Source organism: Hordeum vulgare, chromosome 5H, assembly GCF_904849725.1.
Source record: "Hordeum vulgare subsp. vulgare chromosome 5H, MorexV3_pseudomolecules_assembly, whole genome shotgun sequence".
NCBI classification, from domain to species: domain Eukaryota; kingdom Viridiplantae; phylum Streptophyta; class Magnoliopsida; order Poales; family Poaceae; genus Hordeum; species Hordeum vulgare.
Window position 1 is genome coordinate 449,730,966 of NC_058522.1, and position 22,037 is coordinate 449,753,002.

At 45.1% G+C, this 22,037-nt stretch overlaps 1 protein-coding gene across 1 annotated transcript; it reads right to left on the reverse strand.

Annotated features, from left to right (window-relative positions):
* Positions 1-19,801: 19,801 nt before the first annotated feature.
* On the reverse strand, positions 19,802-21,363 carry LOC123395781 (pentatricopeptide repeat-containing protein At2g36730). Its single transcript, XM_045090811.1, has one exon. It carries the CDS (start codon positions 21,323-21,325, stop codon positions 19,823-19,825), a length of 1,503 nt encoding a protein of 500 aa, XP_044946746.1. The 5' UTR covers positions 21,326-21,363; the 3' UTR covers positions 19,802-19,822.
* Positions 21,364-22,037: the final 674 nt, after the last annotated feature.

Below are 22,037 nucleotides of genomic sequence, written 5' to 3' on the forward strand. Positions count from 1 at the left end.
GTTGGTAAAAGCTATGAGTCAGGAAGCCTGTTTTGTTTATCCTTGGCAGATGTTTGTAATAAAGTTGTCAATCATGTTTGCAACAATAGTGAATCAAATGTGTGGCATTCACGTCTTTGTCATGTTAATTTTGGTTGCATGTCGCGACTAGCCAAATTGAACTTAATCCCTAGTTTTACCACTGTCAAGGGATCTAAGTGTCAAGTTTGCGTGCAAGCCAAGCAACCTCGTAAGTCTCACACGACTGCCGAAATGAGAAACCTTGCACCACTAGAGCTCATACATTTAGATCTATGTGAAATGAATGGCATTTTTGACAAAAGGTGGAAATAAATATTTCATGATGTTAATTGATGACTCCACTATATACTGCCAAGTGTATCTTCTGAAATCTAAGGATGAGGCTTTGAACTATTTCAAGATTTATAAAGCCGAAGTTGAAAACCAACTTGATCAAAAGATCAAGATGCTTAGGACCGATCGTGGTGGAGAGTATTTCTCAAATGAATTTGATTCTTTTTGTCTGGAACATGGTATAATCCATGAGAGGACGCCTCCCTATTCACCTCAGTCAAATGGGGTAGCCGAAAGAAAGAACCATACTCTAACTGATTTGGTTAACGTCATGTTAGACACATCGGGTCTCTCCAAGGCATGGTGGGGGGAGGCGATATTGACTGCATGTCATGTCCTAAACCAAGTTCCCACAAAGAAGAAAGAGATAACTCCATTCGAGGAATGGGAGAAGAAAAGGTTAAAACTCTCTTATCTACGAACCTGGGGTTGTTTGGAGAAAGTCAATGTGCCAATTCCAAAGAAGCGCAAGCTAGGACAAAAAACTATGGATTGTGTTTTCCTCGGATATGCTTTTCATAGAATTGGATATAGATTCTTGGTTGTAAAATCTGAGGTATCTGACATGCATGTCGGTACAATCATGGAGTCAAATGATGCGACTTTCTTCGAAGATATCTTTGTTGGAAATATGCCCGAGAGGCAATAATAAATTAGTTATTATTATATTTCTTTGTTCATGATAATCGTTTATTATCCATGCTATAATTGTATTGAATGAAAACATAGATACATGTGTGGATACATAGACAAAACAATGTCCCTAGAAAGCCTCTAGTTGGCTAGCCAGTTGATCAAGGATAGTCAAGGTTTTCTGACTATGTGCAAGTGTTGTTGCTTGATAACTGGATCACATCATTAGGAGAATCATGTGATGGACTAGACCCAAACTATGAACGTAGTATATTGATCGTGTCGTTTTATTGCTATTGTTTTCTGCGTGTCAAGTATTTATTCCTATGACCATGAGATCATATAACTCATTGGCACCGAAGGAATACCTTGTGTGCATCAAACGTCGCAACGTAACTGGGTGACTATAAAGGTGCTCTACAGGTATCTAGTTCTCGAACCCGCAGGGTGTGCACACTTAAGGTTCGATGATGTTTTAGTATAGTTGAGTTATATGTGTGGTTACCGAATGTTGTTCGGAGTCCCGGATGAGATCATGGACGTCACGAGGGTTTCCGGAATGGTCTGGAAACGAAGATTGATATATAGGATGGTTTCATTTGGTCACCGGAAAGTTTCGGGCAATTCCGGCAGTGTACCGGGAGTGACGAATGGGTTCCGTGTGTTCACCGGGAGGGGCCCACCCACCCGGGAGTGATCCCAAGGCCCTAGGGTGGCGCCACAAGTCCTTAGTGGGCTCGTGGAGTCAGCCCAAGAGGGCTATGGCGCCACATAATAAAATACCAAAAAGAAAAGAAAAAGAAAAGGAAAAAGGGAGGTGGGAAGGAAGGAGTGGACTCCTTCCCCACCAAACCGAATTGGGGTTGGAGTCCAACTCCTCCCCCTTGGCCGGTGCACCTTGAGGCCTTGTGCCTCAAGGCTAGACCCTCCCCCTTCCTCCTATATATATTGGTGGTTTAGGGCTATTTTGAGACACAACTTTGCCACGTGCAACTCAAACCTATACCACGTAGTTTTACCTCTAGATCGGATTTGTGCGGAGCTCGGGCGGAGCCCTGCATGAGTAGATCATCACCACCACCGGAGCGCCGTCACGCTGCCGGAGAACTCATCTACTTCTCCGTCTTGCTTGCTGGATCAAGAAGGCCGAGATCATCGTCGAGTTGTATGTGTGCTGAACGCGGAGGTGCCGTCCGTTCGGCGCTAGATCGGAATGGATCATGGGATGGATCACGGGACGGTTCGGGGGACGTGAAGACGTTCCACTATATCAACCGCGTTTCATAACGCTTCCTGCTGTGCGATCTACAAGGGTACATAGACCCAAATCTCCTCTCGTAGATGGACATCACCGTGATAGGTCTTCATGTGTGTAGGAATTTTTTTGTTTCCCATGCAACGTTCCCCAACAGTGGCATCATGAGCTAGGTTCATGCGTAGATGTTATCTGGAGTATAACACAAAAGGTTTTGTGGACGGTGATGTTCGATTTTCTTCCCTCCTTAGTCTTTTCTCAATTCGGCGGTATTGTTGGATTGAAGCGGCCCGGACCGACATAACTCGTACGCTTACGAGAGACTAGTTTCATCGATTGACATGCAACCTCGTTGCATAAAGATGAGTGGCGGGTGTCGGTTTCTTCAACTTTAGTTGAATTGGTTTTGACCGAGGCGGTCCTTGGAGAGAGGTTAAATAGCAATTTGCACATCTCCGTTGTGGTTTTTGCGTAAGTAAGATGCGATCATACTAGATACCCATAGCAGCCACGTAAAACATGCAACAACAAATTAGAGGACGTCTAACTTGTTTTTGCACGGTATGCTTGTGATATGATATGGCCAATGACGTGATGTGATATATTGGATGTATGAGATGATCATGTTGTAATAGTTAATATCGACTTGCACGTTGATGCTACGGCAACCGGCAGGAGCCATTGGGTTGTATTTAAACTAACGTTTGTGTTTGCAGTTGCGTTTACTATATTGTTAGGTCGTAGCTTTAGTAGTAATAACATAGATAACACGACAACCTCGATGGTGACACATTGATGGAAATCATGCTGTGGCGCAGGTGACAAGAAGATCATGCTGGTGCTTTGGTGATGGAGATCAAGAAGCATAAGATGATAGCCATATCATGTCACTTATGAATTGCATGTGATGTTAGTCCTTTTATGCACCTTATTTTGCTTAGAACGATGGTAGCATTATAAGGTGATCTCTCACTAAAATTTCAAGACGAAATTGTGTTCTCCCCAACTGTGCACCGTTGCGACAGTTAGTCATTTCGAGACATCACGTGATGATCGGGTGTGATAGACTCAACGTTCACATACAACGGGTGCAAAATAGTTGCACACGCGGAACACTTGGGTTAAGCTTCACGAGCCTAGCATGTGCAGACATGGCCTCGGAACACATGAGACCAAAAGGTCGAGCATGAATTGTATAGTTGATATGATTAGCATAGAGATGCTTACCACTGAAACTATTCTCAACTCACGTGATGATCGGACTTGAGTTAGTGGATTTGGATCATGTACCACTGAAATGACTAGAGAGATGTACTTTTTGAGTGGGACTTCTTAAGTAATAAGATTAATTGAACTAATTATCATGAACATAGTCAAAAGGTCTTTGCGAATTATGATGTAGCTTATGCTATAGCTCTACTATTTTTTATATGTTCCTAGAGAAAATTTAGTTGAAAGATGATAGTAGCAACTTTGCGGACTGAGTCCGTAAAACTGAGGATTGTTCTCATGGCTGTGCAGAAGGCTTATGTCCTTAATGCACCACTCGGTGTGCTGCACCTCGAGCGTCGTTTGTGGATGTTGCGAACATCTGACATACTCGTTTTGATGACTACGTGATAGTTTAGTGCGTAATACTTAATGGCTTAGAAGCAAGGCGCCGAAGACGTTTTGAGACGTTACGGAACATAAAAGATGTTCTCAGAGATGAAATTGAGATTTCATGCTCGTGTCCTTGTTGAGAGGTATGAGACCTCAGACAAGATTCTTTGTCTTCAAAGTAATGGAGAAAAACTCAATTGTTGAGCATGTTCTCAGATTGTCTGAGTACAACAATCGCTTGAATCAAGTGGGAGTTAATCTTCCAGATGAGATAGCGATGGTTCTCCAAAGTCACTGCCACTAAGCTGCTAGAGCTTCGTGATGAACTATAACATATCAAGGATAGATATGATGATCCTTGAGCGATTCGCAATGTTTGACACTGCGAAAGTAGAAATCAAGAAGGAGCATCAATTGTTGATGGTTAGTAAAACCACTAGTTTCAAGAAGGGCAAGGGCTAGAAGGGATACTTCATGAAACAACAAACCAGTTGCTGCTCTAATGAAGAAACCCAAGATTGAACCCAAACCCGAGACTAAGTGCTTCTGTTATGAGGGGAACGGTCATTGAGGCGGAGCTACCCTAGATACTTGGTAGATGAGAAGGTTGGCGAAGTCAACAGAAGTATATTTGATATACATGATATTGATGTGTACTTTACTAGTACTCCTAGTAGCAAGAGGGTATTAGATACCGTTTCGATTGCTAAGTGATTAGTAACTCGAAATAAAGGCTACGGAATAAACGGAGACTAGCTAAAGGCTAGGTGAAATTAAGTGTTGGAAGTGTTTCCAAGGTTGATGTGATCAAACATCGCACGCTCCCTCTACCATCGAGATTGGTGTTAAACCTAAATAATTGTTATTTGGTGTTTGCGTTGAGCATGAACATGATTGGATCGTGTTTATTGCAATACGATTATTCATTTAAAGAGAATAATGGTTATTCTATTTGCTTGAATAATTACCTTCAATGGTTTGTTGAATCTCGATCGTAGTGTTAGATATGTTTATAATATTAGTGCCAAAAGATACAAAGTAATAATGATAATACCACTTATTTGTGGCACTGCCGCTTGAATCATGTTGGTGTAAAACACATGAAGAAACTCCATGCAGATGGATCGTTTGGACTCACTTGATTTTGAATCACTTGACATGCAAAATCATACCACATGGAACAAGAAAGTAACTTGTTGAATACAATACATTTTTTATGTGTGCAGTCTAATGGGTGCTGAGGCACGCAGTGGATATCATTATGTTCTTACTTCACTGACGACTTGAGTAAGATACATGAGTATTTACTTGATGAATCACCAAGTCTGAAATATTGAAAAAGTTCAAAGATATTTCAGAGTGAAGATCGTCGTGACAAGAGGATAAACTATCTACGATATGATCATAGAGATGAATATCTTTGTTGCGAGTTTTGGTACACAGTTGAGAGAATGTGGAAATTGTTTCGCAATTCATGCCACCTGGAACACCATAGTGTGATGGTGTGTCCGAACGTCAAAGTCGCGCCCTATTTGATATGGTGCATACTATGATGTCTCTTATCGAATTACCACTATCGTTTATGGGTTATGCATTAGAGACAACCGCATTCACTTTAAATAGGGCACCGCATATTTCCGTTGAGATGACAGAGTATAGACTATGGTTTGGAGTAACCTGAGCTGTCGTTTCTTGAAAGTTTGGGCTACGACGCTTATGTGAAAAAGTTTTAGTCTGATAAGCTCGAACCCAAAGCAGATAAATGCATCTTCATAGGATATTTAAAGTAGTTGGGTACATCTCCTATCTCAGATCCGGAAGCAAAGTGTTTGTTTCTAGAAACGAGTCCTTTCTCGAGGAAAGGTTTCTATCGAAAGAATTGAGTGGGAAGGTGGTGGAACTTGATGAGGTTATTGAAGCATCACTTCAACCAGTGTGTAGCAGGGCGCAGGAAGTTGTACCTGTGGCGCCTACACCAATTGAAGTGGAAAACTGATGATAGTGATCATTGAGCTTCGGATCAAGTTACTACAAACCTCGTAGGTCGACAAGGCCGCGTACTACTACAGAGCGGTACGGTAACCCTGTCTTGGAGGTCATGTTGTTGAAGAACAATGAACCTACGAGCTATGGAGAAGCGATGGTGGGCCCGGATTCCGACAAATGGCTGGAGGCCATCAAATCCGAGAGAGGATCCATGTATGAAGGCAAAGTGTAGATTTTGGAAGAACTACTTGATGGTCATAGGACTATTAAGTAAAGATGGATCTTTAAAAGGACAGACGATGATGGTGAAAAGTCACCATTAAGAAAAGCTCGATTTGTCGCAAAGATGTTTTCGACAAATTCAAAGAGTTGACTATGATGAGACTTTCTCAATCGCAGCGATGCTAGAAGTCTGTTGAAATTAGGTTAGTAGTTGCTGCATTATTTATGAAATATTGCACATAGGATGTCAAAACATTGTTTCCTCGACGGTCTCCTTGAGGAAAGGTTGTATGTGATACAACCAGAAGATTTTTTCGATCCTAAGGATGCTAACAAGTATGCAAGCTCCAGCGATCCTTCTATGGACTGGTGCTAGCATCTCGGAGTTGGAATATACACTTTCATGAGATGATCAAAGCTTTTGGGTTTGTACAAGGTTTATGAGAAACTTGTATTTCCAAAGAAGTGAGTGGGAGCACTATAGAATTTCTGATAAGTATATGTGGTTGACATATTGTTGATCAGAAGTAATGTAGAATTTCTGTAAAGCATAAAGGTTGTTTGAAAGGGTTTTTTCAAAGGAAGACCTGGATAGAGCTACTTGAACATTGAGCATCAAGATCTATAGAGATAGATCAAAATGCTAAACAGAACTTTCAAATGAAATGCATGCCTTGACAAGTTTTTGAAGGAGTTCAAAATAGATCAGCAAAGAAGGAGTTCTTGGCTGTGTTGTAAGGTGTGAATTTGAGTAAAGACTCAAAACCCGACCATGGCAGAATAAAGAGAAAGGACGAATATCGTCTCCTATGCCTTAGCCATAGACTCTAAAGCATGCCATGCCGTGTACCGCACCTAGTGTGTGCCTTGCCACAAGTCTGTTAAGAGGTACAGAGAGTGATCCAGGATTAAATCACTAAACAGCGGTAAAGTTATCCTTAGTAAATTAATGGACTAAGGAATTTTTCTCGATTATGGAGGTGATTAAAGAGTTCGTCGTAAAGGGTTATGTCGATGCAAGCTTTGACACTAATTCGAATAACTCTGAGTAGTAAAACAGATTTGTATAGTAGAGTAGATATTTGGAGTATTTCCGAATAGCTCGTAGTAGCAACATCTATAAGATGACATTAAGATTTGTAAAGCACACACAGATCTGAAAGATTCAGAACCATTGACTAAAACCTCTCTCACGAGCAAGACGTGATCAAACCCCAGAACTGTACGGGTGTTGGGATTCGTTAAAATCACATGGTGATGTGAACTAGATTATTGACTCTAGTGCAAGTGGGAGAATGTTGGAAATATGCACTAGAGGCAATAATAAATTAGTTATTATTATATTTCTTTGTTCATGATAATCATTTATTATCCATGCTATAATTGTATTGAATGAAAACATAGATACATGTGTGGATACATAGACAAAACAATGTCCCTAGCAAGCCTCTAGTTGGTTAGCCAGTTGATCAAGGATAGTCAAGGTTTTCTAACTATGTGCAAGTGTTGTTGCTTGATAACTAGATCACATAAGTAGGAGAATCATGTGATGGACTAGACCCAAACTATGAACGTAGCATATTGATCGTGTTGTTTTATTGCTACTGTTTTTTGTGTGTCAAGTATTTATTCCTATGACCATGAGATCATATAACTCACTGGCACCGGAGGAATACATTGTGTGCATCAAACGTCGCAACGTAACTGGGTGACTATAAAGGCGCTCTATAGGTATCTCCGAAGGTGTCCGTTGAGTTAGTATGGATCAAGACTAGGATTTGCCACTCCGTGTGACGGAGAGGTATCTCGGGGCCCACTCGGTAATGCAACATCACACACAATCCTTGCAAGCAATGTGACTAAGTGTAAGTCACGGGATCTTGTATTACGGAACGAGTAAAGAGACTTGCCGGTCACGAGATTGAAATAGGTATGCGGATATCGACGATCGAATCTCGGGCAAGTAACATACCGAAGGACAAAGGGAATGACATACGAGATTATATGAATCCTTGACACCGAGGTTCAACCGATAAGATCTTCGGAGAATATGTAGGATCCAATATGGGCATCTAGGTCCCGCTATTGGGTATTGACCGAGGAGTGCCTCGGGGCATGTCTACATAGTTCTCGAACCCGCAGGGTCTGCACACTTAAGGTTCTATGATGTTTTAGTATAATTGAGTTATATGTGTGGTTACCGAATGTTTTTTTGAGTCCCGGATGAGATCACGGACGTCACGACGGTTTCTGGAATGGTCCGGAAGCGAAGATTGATATATAGGATGGTTTCATTTGGTCACCGGAAAGTTTCGGGCAATTCCGGCAGTGTACCGGGAGTGATGAATGGGTTCCGGGTGTTCACCGGGAGGGGCCCACCCACCCGGGAGTGAGCCCAAGGCCCTAGGGTGGCGCCACAAGTCCTTAGTGTGGCTGGTGGAGTCAACCCAAGAGGGCTATGGCGCCACATAAGAAAATACCAAAAAGAAAAGAAAAAGAAAAGGAAAAAGGGAGGTGGGAAGGAAGGAGTGGATTCCTTCCCCACGAAACCGAATTGGGGTTGGAGTCCAACTCCTCCCCCTTGGCCAGCGCACCTTGAGGCCTTGTGCCTCAAGGCTAGACCCTCCCCCTTCCTCCTATATATATTGGTGGTTTAGGGCTGTTTTGAGACACAACTTTGCCACGTGCAACTCAAACCTATACCACGTAGTTTTACCTCTAGATGGGATTTCTGCGGAGCTCGGGGCGGAGCCCTGCAGGAGTAGATCATCACCACCACCAAAGCGCCGTCACGCTGCCGGAGAACTCATCTACTTCTCCGTCTTGCTTGCTGGATGAAGAAGGCGGAGATCATTGTCGAGCTGTACGTGTGCTGAACACGGAGGTGTTGTCCGTTCGGCGCTAGATCGGAACGGATCGTGGGACGGATCGCGGGATGGTTCGTGGGACGGTTCGAGGGACGTGAAGTCGTTCCACTACGTCAACCACATTTCTTAACTCTTCCTGCTGTGCAATCTACAAGGGTACGTAGATCAAGTCTCCTCTCGTAGATGGACATCACCATGACAGGTCTTCGTGTGCGTAGGAAATTTTTTGTTTCCCATGCAATGTTCCCCAAGAATCTTTCCCATGAAGGATATGGCTACCACATCTAACCAGGAGATTCCTAATTCATTGAATCATGAATTAGTTACAATTACTGAACCTATCATTTCAATGAACACTTTGAAAATTCTGTGGAGGAGAACAATGAAGTTCCTACCAGGAGCAAGAGACAGAGGACTGCAAAGTCCTTTGGTGATGATTTTCTTGTGTATCTCATAGATGACACTCCCAGTTCTATTTCAGAGGCCTATGCATCTAAAGATGCTGACTACTGGAAGGAAGCGGTCCATAGTGAGATGAATTCCATCTTGGCAAATGAAAGTTGGGAGATCACCGATTGTCCTTATGGGTGCAAACCTATAGGATGCAAATGGGTATTCAAGAAGAAGCTTAGTCCTGATGGTACTATCGAGAAGTACAAGGCACGACTCGTGGCTAAGGGTTATACCCAAAAGGAAGGTGAAGACTTCTTTGATACTTACTCACATGTGGCTCGACTGACCACTATTCGATTACTACTTTCACTAGCCGCCTCACATGGTCTTCTCATTCATCAAATGGATGTTAAGACTGCTTTCCTAAATGGATAGTTGGATGAGGAAATTTACATGGAACAAGCAGATGGGTTTGTAGTAGATGGTCAGGAAGGAAAAGTGTGCAAGTTGTTGAAGTCTTTATATGGACTTAAGCAAGCACCCAAGCAGTGGCATGGGAAGTTTGAAAGAACTTTAACACCTGCGGGCTTTGTTGTAAATAAAGCTGATAAATGTGTGTACTATCGCCATGGTGGGGGCGAGGGAGTTATCCTTTGCTTGTATGTTGACGACATACTGATTTTCGGAACAAATTTGAATGTTATTAAGGAGGTCAAGGATTTCCTATCTCACTGTTTTGAGATGAAGGATTTAGGAGTGGTTGATGTCATTATGAACATCAAGTTGTTGAGAGACGATGGTGGTGGGATTACATTGCTTCAATCTCACTATGTGGAAAAGATCTTGAGTCGCTTTGGATATAGTGATTGCAAGCCCTCTCCAACACCATATGATGCCAGTGTGCTGTTTCGAAAGAATCGAAGAATTGGTAGAGATCAATTGAAATACTCTCAGATTATTGGCTCGCTTATGTACTTATCCAATACTACAAGACCTGACATCTCTTTTGCTGTTAGCAAACTGAGTCGGATTGTCTCAAAACCAGAAGATGTGCATTGGAAAGGTCTAGAGAGTTTTCCTTTATTTGAAAGGCACTGCAAATTATGGAATTCACTATACTGGACATCCAAAGGTGCTTGAATGGTACATCGATTCAAACTGGATCTCTGATGTTGATGAGATAAAGGCCACGAGCGAATATATATTCACTCATGGAGGTGACGCTGTTTCTTGGAAGTCTTGCAAGCAAACTATCTTAACAAGGTCAACAATGGAAGCAGAACTCACATCGCTAGATACAGCTACGGTCGAAGTAGATTGGCTTCGCCGGCTCTTGAATGACTTGCCGGTTGTTGAGAAACCTGTACTAGTATCCTTATGAACTGAGACAATAAAACTGTGATCACGAAAGTGAGCAGCTCAAAGGATAACATGAAGTCATCAAGACACGTTCAGAGAAGGTTAAAATCTGCCAGGAAAATGAGAAACTCCGGAGTTATTGCATTGGATTATATCCAAACATCTAAAAATCTGGCAGATCCTTTGACTAAGGGTCTATCACGGAATGTGATATATAATGCATCGAAGGAGATGGGTATGAGACCCACAATATGAGTTGTTCACAGTCGTAACCTATTCTTTGTGATCGGAGATCCCGTGAGTTAGATGTGGAAGACAAGTTGTTGGTCAACTGAGAGGAAAATATCCTTATCATTGATAATACCACTCCATGAATATGCAATACTTTCCTAAACTGCATGGCAGGTTGACATACATCTTAATATGTTCTAAGCGGCTTATTGAAGCAGAGATGTTGTCCTCCAGAACATCTTTTGAAGAACACACCTATATGAGTCTGATTGTTAACATCGCAATCTATGAGACTAGGGTGCTCTCTAGTAAACTCATGAAAGGTCTCGGAGTATGGCACATAAGCTCCACCAGCGCGGAAGTCCCATGATAGCCTAGTATCGGTCAAGGCTGTGTGTGAAGCTAGATTCGCAAAAAACTTGCAGTTCGAGGCCTAGTTGTCACGCCCAAGATGCGACCCTATCCTCAATTTGGCACGAAGGCCTCGTCAGGTATAGAAGCGCATCTCGTCGTGTCGCAAGAATGGATATCGTTACAAGTACAGGTACTAAAAAGAAGAGTTATATATACAGAGTTGGCTTACACTCGCCACAAGCTACATCAGAGCCACATCAGTACATTACATAATCATCAAGAGTAAGAGTAGGGTCCGACTACGGACGAAAACAAACGAGAAAAATAAGAACGACGTCCATCCTTGCTATCCCAGGCTGCCGGCCTAGAACCCATCCTGGATCGATGATGAAGAAGAAGAAGAAGAAGAAGCAACTCCAAATGAACAATCAACGCGCTCGCGTCAAGTAACCTTTACCTGTACCTGCAACTGGTGTTGTAGTAATCTGTGAGCCACACGGGACTCATCAATCTCATTTCCAAAGGTATCAAGACTAGCAAAGCTTAATGGGTGAGGCATGGTTAAGTGGTGAGGTCGCAGCAACGGATAAGCATATGTTTGGTGGCTAAACTTACGAGTACAAGAAATAAGAGGGGGAAGATCTATGCATAACGGACGTGAACTACTAATGATCAAAGCAATGATCCTGAACACCTATCTACGTCAGACATAACCCCACCGTGTCCTCTATCGGAGAAGGAACTCACGAAAGAGACAGTCACGGTCACGCACACAGTTGGCATATTTTAATTAAGTTAACTTCAAGTTATCTAGAACCAGTATTAAACAAAGCTTCCACGTTGCCACATAACCGAGGGCACGGCTTTCCGAAAAGATTTAACCCTGCAGGGGTGCTCCAACTAGTCCATCACAAATTTCCACGAGCCACATAGAAATCCTCAATCACGAAGCTCGCGATCTCGTCGGATTCCCTAGTGGAAAACCTCAACTTTGAGATTACCCAAAGCATCACCGGAATCCCGATGCACAAGATATTTCGTCAAAGGTAAAACTAACCCAGCAAGGCCGCCCGACGTGTCGACGATCCCAATAGGAGTGGCGTACCTCGTTCTCAGGACACGACGGATGGGTCACACTAGGAGAACCAAACCTCGGGTTGCCCCGCGGTGGCCCCGTAGTCTGCCAATTTGGACCAACACTCATGCGGAGCACTGGCCCGGGGGTTGATTAAATTATCCTCGGGGTCCGGAAAGTCCCTATGCAATTTTATTAGGTGTTTAGGCAAATGTAGTACCAAAGTTGGGCCTTGCCAGACTAGTCTTAATCTAAAACGAATTATCAAGGGGGTCCCCATAACAACCCCGATCGTGTTAGGAGCGCTCAATTATGGAACGTAACACCGGTAGCCGAAAAACTAAGGGGGCAAAGGTGGAACAAAACACCAGGCTAGAAAGGCGGAGCTTCCACCTTTTACCAAGTATATAGGTGCATTAAATTAAATAGCATTTCAATATGGTGATATAACAAGGAACCCATGTTATCACATGGAAGCAACTGCACCTGCAACTAGCAACGCTAACACAGGGTTAAGCTAGCAGTAACATAGCCAATCAGTGGTTTGCTAGGTCGAACAGGTTGAAGGTTATCATGGCATGATTGAGAGGCTGATATTTAACATGTGGTAGGCAACGAGACATATACGATAGCACCGAAATAACTAGCATGGCAATGATAGTAATGGTATATGGGGAAATGGTCATCTTGCCTGAGATCCCGCTTGGAAGAAGAACTCCGTGAAGCAGACGAACCGACATAGTCGAACGGGTCCTCACAATCCGTCATGCTGCGGAACTCAATCGTGACAAAGCAAACCGGAAACACAAATCAACACACGGAATTCACCACATGATGCACAACACAAATGATGCATGAGCACCTGAAAACATGCAAGTCACGACATGACAATCCACACAATCAAACACTACACATTAAGTGAAGTTCAATATGCAACGAGTTGCATATTGACGAAACTCCACGTTAATTATTTAATTCTATCCCGATTAGGTACACGGTAATATTAAATGTGGTTAAACATGGCAAGAGGTGAAGCGTAATTAAACTAACTATCTAGGCATTTTAAATGAGGTTGGAAATGACATATAGCACCTCCGAGACGACCTCACATGTTACTTTACAATTCTGTCCAGATTTGAACTAATGCATTTAATTAGTTGTTAAACAGCAAACAAATAGGTTCACGTGATTCTACGCGTCATTTCAAGCAATCTACACATAAAGAACATCTCCAACGGAGCTACGGTTCAAAAGATACAAGCACCGCAAGATATGATGGCATGAATGTAATATGTGTGCAACGGCGATCACGAGCACTTCAAAACATACATCCCGCAAGATAAAATGAAACCACACGAGATTCTAAGCAAGTTTCATGTAGGACACGATCAAATCGAAGCTACGGTTCAACAACTACGAGCAAAACAAGAAATCACTACAATCTGCCAAAATCAGCCACATAGGATTTTCTACACCCCACAACTACGGGCTACACAACTCCGATATGCTCAAGCAAGGCATGCCACGGAAGAGGGCAAGAAGCACTACTACAAACAACTAACAACAACTAGCATGGCATCATGGATCTCTAGGGAAAGAAGTCACAAAAAGGCATCCCACTCACTATTTCAGACTTAGTGAAAATTACACCTCATGAAAGTGCAGTTTTCGATCTGAAGCAATATTAACAGCAGTAAAACCTATAGCTACAGGACTCCAAATGGCATGAAAATTTACACTATGCTAGAGGAACACAAGGGGTACAACTAACTCCATTGGACCAACCTCAAAAGAGCTACAGATCACAAGCTAGAAGCAAAACAAAACAACAACAAAATATAACAGATTCCAGACTTAGAAATATTTCAGCACCTCCAAATCAGCACTGTTTCTAGCAACTTGAGGGCAATCAAACCACACCTAAACATGCAATTCTATTAAAACCAAAAATACCAGGGGCTAAACAAAGCATCCAAGATCAACTCTCTAGTTGACAACTTAATCAAACAAAGCACAAAATAAATCATACGAAATAAACAGAAGGGCATCACGGCAAAATATCACGCGAACTATCTTGCTCTAATGCTAAAACTAATTGCACAGAAAAATCCATGGGATTTTTCTACCCCGGAAACATATAAAATATGTGGGGTTTGCAACACAAAATAATGCCGCACATAAATGCGGGAAAATAACCTATATACGGGAAAATAAACTAGTGGCAATTCCCTACACGTAAAAATACAAATGACCGCTCTAAAATACATGGAAAAATGGTTTCTAAAACATGGGCATTTTATCTAAGGCACTCGAGCAATCCGAACTTGCGCGAAAATTAAATACGGGACGTATCCTATTAAAACAACACGTTATTCTAGGCATCCGGCACGCTAAACGATGTCAAACAATTATGCAAGTTTCAAATTCGTAATCTACGTGAAATTCTACACGAGATACATATCTAATTCGTTGCGATCCGATATACGGATTAGAAACTACGGGCAAAAGAAAATCTAGCAATTATTCTGGAATTAATAAATCGCCAGATAATAGAAAAATGCCACTCGGGCCGAATCCGACGCTTAACGGGCCTAGCGGAGCGGCGCGAATGATCTAAGCTACGCCTAGGCGGGGGATAGTGGGCAGCTCACCTTGGTGGGCTCAGGTCAGTTGAGGAGGCGGTGGGCCGTCTCGACGGGGCTGGGCCGAGGCGCTGGAGAGGGAGGCGAGGCCCACGGGGACATACGTCCGACGGTAGACCGGATACGGAGCCGCTACGGTCGACCGCTCGGGTACCAGACGGACTCCGATCGCGACGAAATTTGACAGGCGGCCTACCTATATATAAATAAAACCGCGCGACAAATTCCAGCTCAATCGGAGAAAGTTTTAAACACACTTTAAAAACAGAGTTACGACAGTGCCGCGGGCGCGTGCGTGTGCGGTCAGGCTCGGAACGAACAACGACGTTAACCGGCAACTACCAACGGATGCAACGTTTGAAAACTCGCGGCAACGGAGATGCCGATGCAATGCAGATGATGCGAATGATGCGATGATGATGCGACAAAATAAAATAGACACACGACGAAAACGAAAAGGAAAGGGAATCTTCTGGAACGTCGGCATCGGGCTGTCACACTAGTCCACTGTTCAAGTTGCTTACTATTGTAACATACAATTCTAGGTGGAAGTTTGATACGTCCATTTTGCATCATGCTTTCATGTTGATATTTATCGCTTTTTGGGCTGTTATATTACCTTGTGGTACCATACTTATGCATTTTCTCTCTTATTTTGCAAGGTTTATTTGAAGAGGGAGAATACCGGTAGCTGGAATTCTGGACTGGAAAAGGAGCAAGTCTGAGTCCTCTATTCTGCACAACTCCAATTGCCCTGAAAATCAACGTGGAATTTTTTGGGAATATATAAAAAATACTGGGCGAAAGAAGTACTAGAGGGGAGCTACCAGGGCCCCACAAGCCGGGTAGCCGCCACCCCCTGGTGGCGGCTACAAGGCTTGTGGGCTCCCTGAGGGCCCATTGGCCCCCCTCTTTTGCTATATGAAGGGTTTCGTTCCAGGAAAAATTAAGGAGGAGCTTTTTCGTGGTTTCGCCGCCGACACGAGGCGGAACTTGAGCAGATCGAATCTAGAGCTCCGGCACGACGATCCTGCCGGGGAAACTTCCCTCCCAGAGGGGGAAATCGTCGCCATCGTCATCACCAACACTCCTCTCGTCGGAGGGGAGTCATCTTCATCAACATCTTCATCAGCACCATCTCCTCTCCAATCCCTAGTTCATCTCTTGTAACCAATCTCCGTCTCGCGACTCCGATTGGTACTTGTAAGGTTGCTAGTAGTGTTGATTACTCTTTGTAGTTGATGCTAGTTGGATTATTTGGTGGAAGAGTTTATATTCAGATCCTTGATGCTATTCATTACACCTCTGATCATGATTATGATTATGCTTTGTGAGTAGTTACTTTTGTTCCTGAGGACATGGGATAAGTCATGCTGATAATAGTCATGTGAATTTGGTATTCGTTCGGTATTTTGATATGCTGTATGTTGTCTTTTCCTCTAGTGGTGTTATGTGAACGTCGACTACATAACACTTCACCATATTTGGGCCTAGAGGAAGGCATTGGGGAGTAGTAAGTAGATGATGGGTTGCTAGAGTGACAGAAGCTTAAACCCCAGTCTATGCGTTGCTTCGTAAGGGGCTGATTTGGATCCACTAGTTTAATGCTATGGTTAGACGTTGTCTTAATTCTTCTTTCGTAGTTGCGGATGCTTGCGAGAGGGGTTAATCATAAGTGGGATGCTTGTCCAAGTAAGGGCAGTACCCAAGCGCCGGTCCACCCACATATCAAACTATCAAAGTAACGAACGCGAATCACATGAACATGATGAAACTAGCATGACAGAAATTCCCCTGTGTCCCCGGGAGCGTTTTTCCTCCTATAAGACTTTGTTCAAGCTTGTCCCTTGCTACAAAAGGGATTGGGCCACTTGTTGCACCGTTGCTACTACTTCTTACTTGTTACTTTTCGCTTGCTACGTTTCACCTTGCTACACCATCACTTGTTACCGCTACTTTCAGTGCTTGCAGTTATTACCTTGCTGAAAACGGTTTATCAAAGCCTTCTGCTCCTCGTTGGGTTCGACACTCTTACTTATCGAAAGGACTACGATTTATCCCCTATACTTGTGGGTCATCAAAGTTCAACTTAACAGTCTCCACTGAAGTATCAGTATATAAAACAGTGTTTTGGAACCAAAGGCAAATTTTGTGTGCCTCTGGGATATGGTGGGGGATTGCTGGAATTTTATATATTTTGGGCTAGCCCAATAATAATTTCAGAAATTCCTAATAAATCCTGGAGGCCCACGCAGCCCATTCGTGCAAGGCAAGAGGTGGAAAAGTTTAGTCCCACATTGTTAGTTTAGTGGGAGTTGGACCTCCTTATAAGGGAGGATGTTTCCACACATGTATGAGCTTGAGAACAAGAGAGACATACACGCGCGCTCCTCCTCCTCCATCGCTCGCCTCGCCTCGTCACGACGGGTTGCAGGAGGATGTTAGTCATGTATGAGCTGTTGTCTGTTCGTTTCGTCTCCCTCGTTCTCTTCGGCTCCCCTCGCTGGCCTCTCGCCTCCTTCTCTTGCGCCTATAAAAGGGAGGTCGCTCCAAACTCCGTCTCTTCGAGTGGAGAAGGGCGATAAGGTTTTTGGGGAGCGCTCAGCGTGACTACTGGCTTTCATCACGGACACCAACGACCATGTTCCGGACGACAATTTCTTCCCCGACGTCGACCACCTCTTCGGTAACATGGCTAATGACAAATGCCAACACCAACCCTATTGTTGCTGCTGCAACTCAGTACGTGCTCGTGTTCTTTTTGTTTGAGTTCCTGCCGCGACTTCTTGTTCTAGTTTCTCTTCTAGATATGTTCCGTTTCTGCTCATCTCTTCAGATGCCTTCTTGCATATATAGAACGACTCTATATATGTTCTCTTCTAGATCATATGTGCACATGCCTTTTGCTGTCTCGTCTTTATATTACTTGCCTTATTTCATCTCTATTATGTTAGTCATGTTTTATCTACCTTTTCTGTTAATAAAATCATATGGTAAATTGCTCATATTTTCAACACCTGGAGGGCGTCGGGTGCTACCCTTCTGTCGGTGAATACTCACAACATATGCCATAGGTAGGCTAAAGTCGGTGAGAACCGAAGGGGCAAAGGAGGGCGCTGGGAACGAGGTTGGTACAAGCATGGAACGCACGATGTACCCAGGTTCAGGGCTCTCCGTAGAGATAAGACCCCTAGTCCTCCCGGAGTGTTTGCTGCGTATGAACGGATTACAGGGTTGCTCCTGGAGCTGTGTTGGGAGGAGGAAGAGGGGAGCAGCCGACTCGTCTCTGCCTCTCTCTATGTGGTTGGTGAGTGTGTAGTGTTGTTCGTCCGTGGAATCATCGCCCCCCTGCATGGAGGGCGACCGGGGGGTTTTATAGGCGAACCCACCGGCCTACAATATGGATAAAGGGTACAAGAGTGGACCCGGCTGGCATCCTCGCCGGCTGACCAGGGGCCCATGAGAGTCTTGTCTTGTCGCTTGAGGGGCCCGCCGGCTGCATGGTCTCGATTGGCCGTGGGACCCGCCGGCTGGCCAATGGATCTCTCGCGTAAGGTTGACGCCGAGCACGCGCTGTACGTCGAGCGTCGTCCAGCGAGATTCGTCATGGGTAAGTAGTACGACCGCCTCCACTGTTCCCCACGTCGAGTGCAGTAATGGAGTGGGAGTGTGACGGTCCGACACTATGCTAGGTGATGGATCAGAGCCGGGGTAGGTCAGCGGTGTGGGCGTGTGGCCGCCGACGCTCGTACCTGCCGGGCGCTCCGATCCTGTACCTTTCCTGACGCGTAGCTACCTTTAATCGTAAGGTCTCATCCTGACCTACGATGTGATGTGACTTGTGATCCTCGGCCGGCTAGCCTGCTTGGCTAGCCGGCTTGGGCACGTCCGCCTCGTTCCTGACCGGCTGGATTGACCAAGCTGGTCAGGAAGAGGTAACCGTCTCGACTCTAGCCGGCAGGGGTTGCCTGGCTGGCCAGAGAGATGTCCGCCTCGTCCTCCAGCCGGTAGGCGCGGCCTAGCCAGCCAGAAGACTTGGGCCTTGGGAAACTGTGTTTGTTCATATCCTTTGGGCAGGAAATGAAGGAGTAGGCTCGATGAGCCTACCCCGGGGTTATCCCCCCGACACCTTCCTTTCTCCTCGCCGTGTACAGACGGAAACCCATCGCAACAGCGGCGGCATCGACGCGTCCTTTCTTGGATGTGTTGATTGGTATCGGCGCTTCGAAGGCTGGGAGTTTTTTTAAACTAGGAGGCTAGGAGCTTAGTGGGAGATCTTCGGTGGACGCAGCGGTTGCGAGGCCTCTTTGTTTTTGTTGATCCGTCGTTGTTGGCATTTGTTTCTTTTGTATTTTCTCTTTCCTTTTTTGGACGTGTTTGTGCTGGTTCCATCCCAACACCTATCGTTGGATGTATCGGGTGTTTGCTATATTAATATAGCGGGGTGTAAGCCTGTTTCGAGAGAAGTTGTCTATGTTTTCTTCAATGAGTTCTTGTCTGATTTTTTTTACCCGGTGGTTGATTTGCAAGAGTGACATCCATTGATGGTTTAAAATAAATCTCACATAGTTTTCTTTTCCACAAACAGTACCGCTGAAGGAGATCCAGATAATCTACAACCAACTTTGGCCATTGTTGGTGATCAGATGGTTGATGTTCCTGTTTTCAGGGGAAAATCCAGAATTTTTGATAAAACTTGGTTGTTCAGTTATCAGCAAAGTTGCATCACGTACAGAAATTCTACTGAAAATGTCCGACACAAAGCAATTTTGTTTCATCAATGAGTAAGACACGGCACACAATCAACAGATGCAAACGTACGATCAGGTAAAGAATGCAGACTATATAATCACTCAGCATCAATAAGCGAAATCCCGTCAATAAGTCCACATTTTCTCATGTTGAGATTCAATTCATGGACAACGCTACAAGCCCGATCATATTCTAGGCAGGAATCATTCCCGGAGATGAAGCGATGCACCAGGCCCCCGACCTCAATGCAGCTCTCACCTGCCATCTTCTTCATCCCCCCTTCCCTCATCACCCTCCTCGCCTTCGCCGCCTCGTCCCATGATCCAATGCCAGAGTAGATGTTTGCCACCATCACATAGTTCCCACTTCTCCTGGGCTCCAGCTCAAGCAATCTCTCCTGCACCTTGCTGACAATGTCAATGCAGTCCTTGGAGCTGTGCATCTGGCAGGCGCCCAACAATGTCCTCCATACAACTGGGTCAGCCTCCAGAGGCATGTCCATAACAAAGTCATAAGCTTCCTGGAGGCGACCATTGCGCCCTAGGACATCGACCATGGCGCTGTAGTGTTTCATCATTGGCTCGATCCCGTATACATGCCGCATTTCACGGAAAAACTGACGTCCCTCGTCGACCAGCCCAGCATGGCTACATGCGCAGAGCAGCCCGAGAAATGTGACATAATTGGGCGCAACTGATGCGTCCTTCATCCTTTCGAACAGCTTGAGCGCCTCCAGGGCCAATCCATTCTGTGCAAACCCCTGGATCATTGCGCTCCAGGTCCAGACATTCCGCGCCGGCATCCTCTCAAACAAGCGCCAGGCATAACTTACCAAGCCACACTTCGCGTACATGTTCACTGCCGCCGTGCCAAGCTGAAGCGTCATGTCCAGCTGCCGGGCGACGACCTGCCCATGCGCCCACTTGCAGAGCGGCAAGTTGCCAAGCTCAGCGGCGGCGGACATCATGCACACGAACGTGGTCTGGTCGGGCTCGAACCCGGCCTCTACCATCGCAGAGAACAGGCCAACGCACCGGTCGTGGCAGTGGTTGTCCACGCAGGCAGTGAGCGCCGTGTTCCAGGACACCACGGACCGGCGCGGCATTTCGTCGAACACCTGCATGGCGCGCGCCGGTTGGCCACAGGCCGAGTAGGCGGCCATTAGGGCGTTCCGTACGTAGACCACGGCGCAGTCTAAGCCGTCCTTGACGGCCTCCGCGTGTGTGGAGGCGACGAGGGGAAGGGATGCCGGTGCGAGGCGCGCGAGGGCCTTGAGAACGTGCGGGAGTGTGTGCGCGTCAGGGCGTAGGTCGCTGCGGCGGAGGTGGAGGAAGAGGCGAGCGGCTGCGGCGGGATCGGGCGAGGAGGCGAGTGGGGGAAGGAGGAGGTTGAAGAGCGCGAGGGGCGGAGAGGGGAGGGACAGGAGGAGGCGCTGCGCGAGGTGGAGGTGGAGGTGGGGAGAGGGCAGGGAAATGAGGCGGCGGAGGAGGATAGAGCCGAGGGAGGGGAGGAGGCCTGAAGTGAGTAGGTTGGCGTGGAGCTGCCGTATTTGCTGCACGGTGGCGGCGCCGGCGATGAGAGCGGCCAGGGAAGGGGCCATGCCATGGAGTGCTGAGTGCTCGTGCTCGTAGCCGTCACGCCGTTTGCGCAAGTGGACCGCGGCTGGTTTTGTTGGGCTGGGCTGGAGTGAAATGCCCCAGTGGTCGGTCCATAAACTAGATTAAAATGCACATTTTTATTAAAAAACGTCGGCACTTTATTAATCAAGCAACATAATTACAAAGATTCTTCCGGATACACTCCGGAGTAAAAGTGAAAACACAAAGACCATTACAATTCAAACACGACTTAGCTAAGTTATGAGCTAAAACATTAGATTGCCAACTAATAAAGTTAAACCGAGTAGAAGGGATATCCGACACGTCATCTTTGATATTTGAGACCACAACACCCATAAGTGAACAGTCGCTGATATGAGAATAGATCCTCTGCATCAGCGAAAGACAATCGGAGCCAAAGACCAGTGAGTTGCATCCTTTTTCGTGTGCAAGGTAAACCGCTCGCCGAAGGGCCAATGCCTCAGCTAATTCAGGTTCAGGACTTCTGAAAGCACATTTGCTCCTTAATGTGGATTTGGTAATTAATCACAACATATGCATCATTGGACTAATGAATTTATCCAAGTACATTTCAGAAAATTTCAAAGATGCTTTGGCTATAGGATTGTATGAAGATGCCCCTTTGATGCAAGGAAGGAATATGATTGGTTAAAGCTTCAAGCAAGAAGACTCTTCATTTTACACTTTGTGAGT

Coding starts and splice junctions, on each gene's coding strand:
- LOC123395781 (XM_045090811.1), bottom strand. CDS start 21,325: ATGGCCCCTTCCCTGGCCGCTCTCATCGCCGGCGCCGCCACCGTGCAG.